This window comes from Coregonus clupeaformis, chromosome 30 (assembly GCF_020615455.1).
Source record: "Coregonus clupeaformis isolate EN_2021a chromosome 30, ASM2061545v1, whole genome shotgun sequence".
NCBI lineage: Eukaryota > Metazoa > Chordata > Actinopteri > Salmoniformes > Salmonidae > Coregonus > Coregonus clupeaformis.
This window is the reverse complement of record NC_059221.1, coordinates 18,418,087-18,430,586: the sequence shown is the minus strand read 5'-3', so window position 1 is coordinate 18,430,586 and position 12,500 is coordinate 18,418,087. Positions and strand designations below refer to the sequence as shown.

Genomic DNA, 12,500 nt, shown 5'->3' with positions numbered 1-12,500 from the left:
GCCAATTTCAGTATGCGCTATTTAAGACTAACCGAAAGCTGGTCTTAGCAGTAACGCGGTTGGTTATGGCATGGATTTTGACAACGGAAGCGCAGCCTATCCACCTTGTATTTAGAAACATAAAAAAAAAAAAAAGTTCTCATTTTGTTTCATTTTATTAAAAACCAAGCAATGAAGGCTGTTTTTTTTGTCCTGCCCAATGCATTCACCAAGTAGTCAAGACTATCAATAAAGGGTTTGGCTCGTGAGACCACTTTGAAAACATTTTTAATCACCAAAGCATTATTACAGTTTTTTCCAACTGCTTACACACGTTTTCAAAACGATGTCTCCTTTTTTCAAAACTCTACACACAATTCCCAAAACTGCACACACAAAATGCAAAATGCCTCACATCTCCTTCAAAATGTAACACTGCATTCAAAATGCCATAAACACATGTCAGAATGAAGCATTTGCATCAAATGGCAAACACTTCTTTCATAATAGTACATTTTTGGATATACCATGTAAACACTGTTGTTCTAAATCTAAAGCTCTTTGGTCTTTCATAGGCTTATATCTATATTTCAATACAATGTTCTACAGTGAAAGTAATCTGCTGAGAGGGGTAACAAGTACACTGTAAACACCAATGCAATGTAGAAACAGAAAATATTTATTAGGCCAAACATTACGGTTGTATACAGTAGCATACAACAAAACCATAAACATATGTAAACCAAAAGTATATTCTTTAGAATACAGTAAAGAACACAATTGTGTGTGTGTGGGGTCCCGGGGGGGCAGTCCAGGAATTGGTAAGGGGGGGGCAGTCACCAGTGCTAAGCTTACAGTTTTTTCCAACTGCTTACACACGTTTTCAAAACGATGTCTCCTTTTTTCAAAACTCTACACACAATTCCCAAAACTGCACACACAAAATGCAAAATGCCTCACATCTCCTTCAAAATGTAACACTGCATTCAAAATGCCATACACACATGTCAGAATGAAGCATTTGCTACAAATGGCAAACACTTCTTTCATAATAGTACATTTTTGGATAAACCATGTAAACACTGTTGTTCTAAATCTAAAGCTCTTTGGTCTTTCATAGGCTTATATCTACATTTCAATACAATGTTCTACAGTGAAAGTAATCTGCTGAGAGGGGTAACAAGTACACTGTAAACACCAATGCAATGTAGAAACAGAAAATATTTATTAGGCCAAACATTACTGTTGTATACAGCAGCATACAACAAAACCATAAACATATGTAAACCCAAAGTATATTCTTTAGAATACAGTAAAAAACACAATTGTGTGTGGGGGGTCCCGGGGGGCAGTCCAGGAAATGGTAGGGGGTGGTGGCAGTCACCAGTGCTAAGCTACGCTTCATCTCTTCTCCGGGCTGGGTCTGGCCACAATACTTCATCCACATCACAAGATAAGTTTTCTCTTGCCAAACATCGAGGGAAGTACTGTATCTCCTAGCATGGCGTATCCAACCTTGGACAGAGGCTTTCCTCTATGTCCCCACATGCGTCCTCCATTGCCTGGAGAAGCGGCATGCGGGCATAGGGTTGGCGATCATACACTTTCCAGCGCCAGGCTGAGAAGAATTCCTCTATGGGATTTAGAAAAGGTGAATATGGGGGTAGGTACAAAACTACAAATTGTGGATGGGTGGCAAACCAGTTTTGGACCAGAACAGCCCGGTGAAAACTAACATTGTCCCATATAACCACAAATCTAGCAGGCTCCTGATCTGGATCAGGGACAAGCATTGTGTAAATTGATCCAGAAAAGTGAGCATGTGGCCGGTGTTGTACGGACCCAGTGTGGCATTGTGATGGAGGACCCCGTTATGAGTGTTGGCAACACACATAGTTATATTACCCCCATGCTGTCCAGGGACATTGGTAATTGCCCTCTGTCCTATTACATTTCTTCCGCGGCGCCTGGTTTTGGTGAGTTTGAAGCCAACCTCATCCACATAAATAAATTCATGGCGAATTACATGGGCATCCATCTCCAATACTCTCTGTAACAGACAAAAGGATATACAGATGAGTAAATATGGTATGTCTGAAGTACTGGAAGTAGTGTTGCATACATACCTCTACAAAGTCATGTCGCAGATTCTTGACTCTGTCAGAGTTTCTCTCAAATGGCACCTTGTAAAGTTGTTTCATCGTCACTTGGTGCCGTTGGAGGATGCGTTGTATGGTCGACAGGCTTACAGCATTGATGTTGTTAAATATGGTGTCATTATTCAAGATATGCTCTCTTATCTCTCGAATCCTAATTGCATTGTTGGCCAAAACCATATTTATAATTGCAGTCTCTTGTACATCTGTAAACAAGCGTCCTCGTCCTCCATGATGTCTTTGCCTTTCCACTCTGTACAGAATTCAAACACAGTATGTGTTCAGCATAGGAACTGTAAACAATGTACAACAAAATGTAGTACAGCATGATAACCAACCTCATTCATTCAATGCAGTGCAGTAAATGGATGGCTTGTTACAAATGTTTATGCAATACTATGTAGTCATACGTATTTTTCAGTACATTACTGTAATGCTAAAATAGTCATTAGATAGTTGCATACCTGTTCTCATTTCTGAAGGTTCGAATTATGGACGCCACTGTAAATCGACTCAAGTTGGGCTGGACTCTCAGTCCAGCCTCTCATGGTCAAACCATGGTTGATCACATGATCAACAAGTGTTGCCCTAATCTCATCAGAGATGGCTCTCCTTCCTTCTCTTCTTTGCCCTTGTCCTCTTCCTCCTACTCCTCCTCCTCCTCCTCCTCCTCTTCCAACTCTTCGTCTTTGAATTTGTCCTCGTTGTTGTCCCCTGCCTCTCCCTCCTACTCCTCTTGCTCTCTGTCCATTGTTGGCATCCATTGTTCAAAACAGGTAATCTGACCTTTGACCTATTTATAGGCCTATACTACAGTAAAGCAGTGATTGGTTAGTGATCAGTTAAGCAATTAGTGTTTGCACATGTGAGGAGTGTGTGTGTGACCTGGTGAATAAATGTAGCATTTTGATTGGTTGTGTTTGGAAAAGGAAAGCAAGTCACTTCCTGTTAGATTTTTGTGTTTTAGGTAGAGAATTGTGTGTAGTGTTTTGAAAAAAGTGTTTTATGCAATTGACAACTGAGTCAAAGGCTGAGAAATAGCTTATGGTTTTGGAGATTTGGTGTGTAGTTTTGCACTTTGAGTGAGAGGTTTCAAAAATCGTGTGACATGAAATGATTTTGAGTGTAAGCAGTGGGAAAAAACTGTAATCTCTTCTCCGGGCTGGGTCTGGCCACAATACTTAGTCCACATCACAAGATACGTTTTCTCTTGCCAAACATCGAGGGAAGTATCTCCTAGCATGGCGTATCCAACCTTGGACAGAGGCAACCTCTATGTCCCCACATGCGTCCTCCATTGCCTGGAGAAGCGGCATGCTGGCATAGGGTTGGCGATCATACACTTTCCAGCGCCAGGCTGAGAATAATTCCTCTATGGGATTTAGAAAAGGTGAATATGGGGGTAGGTACAAAACTACAAATTGTGGATGGGTGGCAAACCAGTTTTGGACCAGAACAGCCCGGTGAAAACTAACATTGTCCCATATAACCACAAATCTAGCAGGCTCCTGATCTGGATCAGGGACAAGCATTGTGTAAATTGCATCCAGAAAAGTAAGCATATGGCCGGTGTTGTACGGACCCAGTGTGGCATTGTGATGGAGGACCCCGTTTTGAGTGATGGCAGCACACATATTTATATTACCCCCACGCTGTCCAGGGACATTGGTAATTGCCCTCTGTCCTATTACATTTATTCCGCGGCGCCTGGTTTTGGTGAGGTTGAAGCCAACCTCATCCACATAAATAAATTAATGCCGAATTACATGGGCATCCATCTCCAATACTCTCTGTAACAGACAAAAGGATATACAGATGAGTAAATATGGTATGTCTGAAGTACTGGAAGTAGTGTTGCATACATACCTCTACAAAGTCATGTCGCAGATTCTTGACTCTGTCAGAGTTTCTCTCAAATGGCACCTTGTAAAGTTTTTTCATCGTCACTTGGTGCCGTTGGAGGATGCGTTGTATGGTCAACAGGCTTACAGCATTGATGTTGTTAAATATGGTGTCATTATTCAAGATATGCTCTCTTATCTCTCGAATCCTAATAGCATTGTTGGCCAAAACCATATTTATAATTGCAGTCTCTTGTACATCTGTAAACAAGCGTCCTCGTCCTCCATGATGTCTTTGCCTTTCCACTCTGTACAGAATTCAAACACAGTATGTGTTCAGCATAGGAACTGTAAACAATGTACAAAAAAATGTAGTACAGCATGATAACCAACCTCATTCATTCAATGCAGTGCATAAATGGATGGCTTAGACTTACAAATGTTTATGCAATACTATGCAGTCATACGTATTTTACAGTACATTACTGTAATGCTAAAATAGTCATTAGATAGTTGCATACCTGTTCTCATTTCTGAAGGTTCGAATTATGGACGCGACTGTAAATCGACTCAAGTTGGGCTGGACTCTCAGTCCAGCCTCTCTCATTGTCAAACCGTGGTTGATCACATGATCAACAAGTGTTGCCCTAATCTCATCAGAGATGGCTCTCCTTCCTTCTCTTCTTTGCCCTCATCCTCTTCTTCCTCTTCCTCTTCCACTTCCTCTTCTTCCTACTCCTCCTCCTCCTCCTCCTCTTCCAACTCTTCGTCTTTGAATTTGTCCTCGTTGTTGTCCCCTGCCTCTCCCTCCTAATCCTCTTGCTCTCTGTCCATTGTTGGCATCCATTGTTCAAAACAGATAATCTGACCTTTGACCTATTTATAGGCCTATACTACAGTAAAGCAGTGATTGGTTAGTGATCAGTTAAGCAATTAGTGTTTGCACATGTGAGGAGTGTGTGTGTGACCTGGTGAATAAGTGTAGCATTTTGATTGGTTGTGTTTGGAAAAGGAAAGCAAGTCACTCCCTGTTAGATTTTTGTGTTTTTGGTAGAGAATTGTGTGTAGTGTTTTGAAAAAAGTGTTTGATGCAATTGACAACTGAGTCAAAGGCTGAGAAATAGCTTATGGTTTTGGAGATTTGGTGTGTAGTTTTGCACTTTGGAAAAACTGTAAAAGATCAAGTTTGGCAGCAGCAAAACATCCTCTTTTTATCTATGTAGGGTATTACCTAATTTTAGCCAGCTCCTGTTATTATCTGGGATGTGGGTAAAAAGCCCTTCATGTAGGCTATATGCCCAACATGGAACGAGAGATGAGATCATCCGATGACACTCACATTTAGAAACATTTAACTTATTTTCCTCTAACAATTGTTTGTTTTCCGTTTCATTTGATTAAAAAACAAGACCTTATAGTAGTTACCCTACTATTGCGAAAGCTGGTTCAACAGCAATGTGTCTGGTGTCTTTCTTATCATGGCCATGCAGTAGCCAAGCAGCCTAGCCATACAATGTTTCTAAATGGTCTACTCCTGAGGCTTTTGCCGACATGCTTTTGCATTATTCACAATTCACATAGGCCTACTGTACCTGCAGTGCATACTCCATTCGGCTTGTATCCATTCCCATTTCCAAAGAGCGCCTCTTGTCCGGTTATCAAAAGACGTGCTCCTTCAAATTAAATTAAATTATTCAGTCCTATAATACAGTATCAATGGTAGGCCCAGGCTATATCTTGCTTATTGAGAATGCGCCTCACACTTACCACACCATTTAGTATTTTTTATTTGAGGAGAAGTGCGATGCGTAAAGGCCTATACTCGTTGAAGCAATTAAAACAATGTTGACTGTCAACACTCCAAACATATTGAGCGAACACTGGATGTTTTGTTTACTGTTGCTATCACTCGTTACCGTGCCCCAAGCGGAATTGGGGTTGATGACCACGCAAAAACCGGCAATAACCTACAGAACTTTAGTTACCTGGTGAAATCAAAAAAGACAAACCCATGCAGTGTTAAGCCATGGAATGCCTTGATTGGCCAGTGAGTGGCCAAGCCCTCGTCACACCTACAACTTGTTTATTCATCAAAACCCAGCCCTTTCGCGCTACCGCCAGCTATTGCGCTCATAATTCCGGCTGTGAAAATAGCTAAAATATTTCTGACACACCCCAGGACCTATAGCGCTACCGCCAGCGCTTAGATTTCCCAATGTGTCATGTTTGTTAAAATAGAGCCCTAAGTGTATGTAGCTAATTAAATACTTATTGGCAGGAATCTTTTAAGTGAATAAGTAAATACATTCACAAACAGCTTTTGATAATCATAGCTAGCACAATATAAGACTGCAGTATACAGTATGTATTTCCCTCAGTATTTTCTCTATAACTCTCATTTAAGCTCTCTCTGTAACATACAGTATAAAGGGATTACGGTAGTAGATGCTTTTAGAAAGTGTGTCAGCAGTGCTACAGAGTTGTATCCATTTTTAAAAGGGCCTCTCTCTCTCTCTCTCTCTCTCTCTCTCTCTCTCTCTCTCTCTCTCTCTCTCTCTCTCTCTCTCTCTCTCTCTCTCTCTCTCTCTCTCTCTCTCTCTCTCTCTCTCTCTCTCTCTCTCTCTCTCTCTCTCTCTCTCTCTCTCTCTCTCTCTCTCTCTCTCTCTCTCTCTCTCTCTCTCATATTCCAGTTCTCACTAACATGCAAACTCGATTTTCGATGTCACTACACTACAGGAGTCGCATGGGAGCATTTAGGCCTCGTAGTGTGGGCCAACACAAAGACACCAAGCTCAGCCGCAGCAGCCCTCATGGCAACAACTGTAATGTGGGAACCGTGTTCGGGTTATCTCAGTCTCTTCTCCGTGAGCAGAGCTGCCTTCCTGCTGAACCCAACTCCACGGGCCTCCAGCAGCACCAGTCCAAAGACTATGTTACCATACAACTAGCTACTTAATAATGCAGCCTAGTATGCCTTCCTGCATGGAGAAATACTCTTGTACTCTGTAGTTCTCTTCTGTAGTTCTCTTCTGTAGTTCTACCTCAAAGAGCATGGCTTGAGTAGCTAAGACAATCCCCCCTGCTGCACACTTAAGCTGTGCACTGCCTTAGAAAAGACTTTGTCTGCATTGCTTAGGTTTTTCTGCCTGCCAAATGCAATAGATGGTGCGACCAAGTTTGTCTGAGATGAGTTTGTATCGATCGCTGGTCCTCCCTCACGGCTCTAGACTATAGCAGAGGACAACAGGTAAGAGGCATGGTACTCTGCTGGCGCTACGAAGCTTTAAAGATATTTAGCTCTAATTAAGTTTCTCCTCAGAGAGAGAGAGAGATAGGGGGGGGGGGGATAAAAGGCTCCCAGCAGCAGGAGTGCAGCACAGTAATCAATCAGGTTCCTCTACTGTTAGTGATAGTGCTGCAGGTCCTACCCTCGTTCCCTCACAGGGAAAATGGCCGCTCCTGGGCATACAGACAGGGAGGAGTGTTGTGTTATTCAAGAAGCCCTGACTTCACCTCAACCTGCCATACTAGGATCCGTGACCAGTAGAGTGGGGGATATCCCCAGTGCCACAACTCCTCCAGTGCCCCCAATGCCCTGTGTAAGAGAATGATTGATGACTGACACTTTATCATCTCACTTTTCTTGGTATTAGGCTCTTTCAGCACCACTGAAGAGAGATTTATTGAAAACTTATCTGAAAAGTAGCGTGCTTGGTGTGAATATTGTCAGCCTCAAGCTCTTAGCTATGCCAGTGTGTGCTATTGTATGAAGGGTAACATTCAATTAACACTTGATTTTACATGGTATTACAGTAGGTGGTTGTTGGGCTACATGTTATGAATCTACTCGTTCAGCTTTTAGAATGGAAAGAGTAAAGCCAGACAGATGAACTGCACTGTCTGTCTCAGCTCATCCCACTTGACTTGCTCTTGTTTCATGTCTCAAATAGGAAAGCTTAGATTATTAGAGCATGATGGCTAGCTATGGTGGATTGGTTGCCTGTTTCAATCTTTTGGTGCATAAAGCATCTCAAAAGCTTATTTGTCTCTCTGTCTCGCTCTCTCTTTCTTTCTCTCTCTCTCTCTCTCTCCCCTTCCCTTGCTCTCTCTCTCCCTCTCTCTCCATCCCCTCCTCTCTCTCTCTCTCTCTCTCTCTTCCCCTCCTCTCTCCCCCTTCTCCCACCCTCTCTCCCCCTCTCCCCCCTCCCTCTCAGGTGTGTAAGGTTCTGAACACCACCAGTATGAGTTGCTTTGCCCCGTCCCTGGTGGCAGAGTACCGTCCAGGTCTGGACACGGCCAAACACGCTGATGAGTTTGGGTTCATCTTCAACAACGTCCAGACTCTGCTGGTGTATAACAACACCGCCTTCCTCTACTACCCCAACCCATACTTTGAACCTCTCAGCACCAATGGAGTCCTGGAACAGAAGCCTGGATCGCCCATCATTCTCAAGGTATGGCAGAAGGACATGGGATTGTAATCAATCAATCAATCAATTAAATTGATTCATAAAGCCCTTTTTACAGGGCCTTTACAGTAACTCTCTTTAGAAACCAAGAGAGGGTTTAGGGTATTTGAATGCAACCATTAATCTGCAGTTATGCCTGAGGTATAAACATCCTAGTATGGCATTGTGTTCTACAGTATAACTATCATAACTGCTGTACCGTAACAAACAATACTTTATTTTAAGATGATAATAATTTAGCAGTGAGTACAAGTGTCCCCCTCTCATCCCCCTCTCCTTGCTCTCCCCCCACAGGGCAGAAACCTGGTGCCCCATGCCTCAGGGGGGGTGAAGCTCAACTACACTGTGTTGATCGGGGTGACCCCCTGCTCTGTCACTGTGTCTGAGACCCAGCTGCTGTGTGAGCCCCCTAACCTTACGGGCCAGTACAAAGTCATGGTACGTCAGTCAGTCTATCCAAACACACGCATGCACACAGGGGCTCACCACATACACATACACACCCACACATACACATACACACCCACACACACACACACACCCTCTTCCTGTCTCTCTATTCTGTCTCTCTGTGTGTCAGCGTGTCTATGTGGTTTCTTTTCCATAACGTTTGACCTGTAATCTCCATTGTTTTGGCACATTTGTGGTTGTTCATTCAGCTGAGAGAAACAGGTCAAAGAGGGAGCAGTGTGACTGGGCTCGAGCCGTCAAAAGGTTCTGTTAGAATCCATTGCAATTATTTCTACTAGTCTGCTCACTTATTGAGTGCAAGCCCCCAGAACTTCACTCTTCACTCTCCTCGATGACGGGGTGTGTTGGTGTATGTGCATTTGTGTTGTGTGTCTGTGTGTGTGTGTGTGTCTATGCACAATGTGTCTGTACACTGTATGGGTTTATTAAACTGAATCTAATGTGTGTGCGTGCATGCCTGTGTGTGTGTTTGAACGTGTGTAACTATGTGTGTGTGTGATATTCAGGTCCAGGTGGGCGGTCTCCACGTGTCTCCGGGGTCAGTACACATCCTGTCAGACAGCCTGCTCACACTCCCCGCCATCGTCAGTATCGCCGCCGGCGGAGGCCTCCTCCTCATCATCGTCATCCTCGTCCTCATCGCATACAAACGCAAGTCGCGGGAGAATGACCTCACCCTGAAGCGCCTGCAGATGCAGATGGACAACCTGGAGTCCCGGGTCGCCCTGGAGTGCAAGGAAGGTGGGTAACACTTTATTTAGATAGTCCAGCTGTAGATGCTCTGCAGACTAGCAGTAGGCTATCAGTAACATTGATATGCATCAATGCATCTAGGGAAATCCATAGACATTCAACAAATCAACCATAGACTATTAGTTGTAACTCATAACACAAATGGTTGTGTAGACTACGGAAGGTCAGTTAAGCCCAGAGACAACAAAGTAATCCAATTACATTGGAAACTGACATCAAAATGTCTTTGACGAGTACTGCAATTACGTTTGGTCCTCTTCTGCTCTACTTGGCTATTTTTGAGACACTTTGATTCCGGTCTCTTTGAAGGGCTAATGACTGAGCTAGCTAGCTGAGTTCACAATTTAAATGGTGACAGTGAGAGTGCATTGACTGGGCTCCACTTAGTCATGGTATAATTTACATTTACATTTTAGTCATTTAGCAGACACTCTTATCCAGAGCGACTTACAGTTAGTGAGTGCATACATTGAAAGACACAAATGGGTGTTTCTGCGTAGTAAGTCAGTTACTGGTACTGTGTGTTGCATAATGTAATATGAGGTATTGTGAATCTGGGTCAGTGAGTCAGGTTTTGTCTGACACACATAGTCTCTGCTACTTCAGTTTGCCCTCTTTGTGACCACGATCGTTGGACACTATATCCACATGGTGCTTGTCTATTGTTCACACACACTGACTCATTCACACACACACACTTACTTACAAACACTGACTCACACACTGATTAAACACAATGTTTTCCTATGAACAGATTTGGAATGGCATATCATCTTTATTTCATGCAGGCATTTTCTGTATCACGGATGCACTGAACGCATAGTGTGTGTGTGTGGCATGTGTGTGTGTGGCATGTGTGTGTGTGGCATGTGTGTTCTGGTCTGTGTGTGTGTGTGACAGTGTGTGTTTCAGTTTGTTGTAAAGGCATGGTCTCGTTTAAGATTGTTAGGCAGGCTTAGTTAAAGCCTGATACATCTGTGTTAGTTTTGAGCTCTAATGTCCTACACACACACAAACACTCACACACACACTCACAAAGGCCCCTGCACACTAAAACATGTGGGTTCCTCAAGGGTTCTTTGGGAAGGGTAATGGTTTTATGTGGAACCATACTGACCCAAAGAACCCTTTGAGGTTTCAATGGTTCTTTGCAGTTAAAAAAAGTATGTAGGGGCGGTGGCTCATTCGAATATCTTGGGACATGGTTTGCGCACAGCTCTTTTTGTGCAACCGTGAATGAGTGTGTCATTCTAGTTGATCTAATGTGTTGTGTTATGCTAGTACATGTTATATATGACTATGGCCAGTGACGGTGTCTTGGGAAAGACTCACGTATGGCCTTGTGTCAATTGAGAACGGTTGACTAAGTCAGTTGTTTGATTTGATTTGATTTAGTTCTCAATTCTCTCCTTATGTTATGTATCCCCTCCAGCCACCCTGAACACAGCTTTACCACTCTGAATGTAGAATGTCCCAACATATTGAATTAAATGATGTATAGAAGACAGGTTGATGTTTATTGTCATGAATCTTGCCCTTGAGGCAGAACTGAGTGATTTCCGCTAGATGAGTACAGCTGCAAAGTCGAAATTGTCTATATCGTAAAAGTTAATGAAAACAAAAATTAGCTTTTTGGTGTTAATTTAAGGTTAGGGTTAGGCATAATGGTTAGCAGTGTGGTTAAGGTTAGGGTTAGGTTTAAAAAAAGGTTTTATGACTTTGTGGCTGTGCCAGCTAGTGACCACTCTGTAGAGCTGCCTCCATGGCAAGATTAATGACAATAAATACCAACCTGCGTATAGAAGGCGGGACATACAGAATAAATAGTATACTAGAAGGGTATATCCTCCAAACATAGGAGGTTGGTGGCACCTTAATTGGGGAGGACGTGCTCGTGGGAATGGCTGGAGCGGAATAAGTGGAATAGCATCAAATACATCCAACATATGGTTTCCATGTGTTTGATGCCATTCCATTTGCTCCTTTCCAGCCATTATTATGAGCCATCCTCCCCTCAGCAGCCTCCACTATCTCCAAATGTCATTGTCTTATAAATCTGGGTTGTGTCAGGGCAGTGGCAGACACGGCTGCATGGGGCTACAGAGCTAAAGCCCTGGCCACAGACAGAAAGATAGGCAGAAACACACACATACACACACACACACACACACACACACAGGCGAGGAGACAGACCGAGAAGTCATGTTTAAACCAATAGCTGTGGTCAGGAGGAGTTTAGTGCCCAGAGGGTGGATTTAGAGGGGCAGATAGGTACCTGGGTTCCACTCCAGGGGTCTGAGTCTGAGCCCTGGGCTGGGGTAGCAGGGGGGCTGGGGGGCTGGGGGGTAGGCGGGAAATATATGATTGGCTGTAGAGAGGCCTCCCTCAGGGCAGAGCAGGACTCAGTCAGGATGGGGCCAATTAACCACCTCTCACCTGCAGCCTCTAACAGCGGGGGACTGACACACAGGAGCTCAGATACTGTACAGTACAGCCAATTTACTGGCCACCAGAAGTAAATATGTGTGTGTTTGGGGGGGTTGTTATGTGTGTTGTGTGTGTGAGAGAGAGAGAGAGAGAGAGAGAGAGAGAGAGAGAGAGAGAGTTTTTCTTCCATGAAGTGTGTCTTGGGTTCAGTGTCAGGATCACCATAGAGAATGGGCATACATATTAATGCATGTAGATGTGCTCCATGGTTTCAGATAGATTTTAAACTAGCAGGTCTGGAATCAGTTGATCTATACTAACAGCCCTGCTCATGTCTGCTCTCTCTACCCCCCCCCCCCCTCCAGCCTTTGCTGAGCTGCAGACGGACATCAATGAGCTGACCA

At 43.6% G+C, this 12,500-nt stretch overlaps 1 protein-coding gene across 1 annotated transcript in view; it reads left to right on the top strand.

Moving 5' to 3' along the window:
- LOC121545737 (plexin-A2-like) overlaps positions 1-12,500 on the top strand; it is a 294,265-nt gene that overhangs the window by 249,311 nt on the left and 32,454 nt on the right. Inside the window, exons 18-21 of the mRNA XM_041856524.1 lie at positions 8,191-8,430; positions 8,740-8,883; positions 9,423-9,657; positions 12,462-12,500. The exon at positions 12,462-12,500 is cut by the window's right edge and continues 104 nt beyond it. Of these exons, the coding sequence (XP_041712458.1) occupies positions 8,191-8,430; positions 8,740-8,883; positions 9,423-9,657; positions 12,462-12,500 (658 nt within the window). The remainder of the gene's footprint in view (positions 1-8,190; positions 8,431-8,739; positions 8,884-9,422; positions 9,658-12,461) is intronic.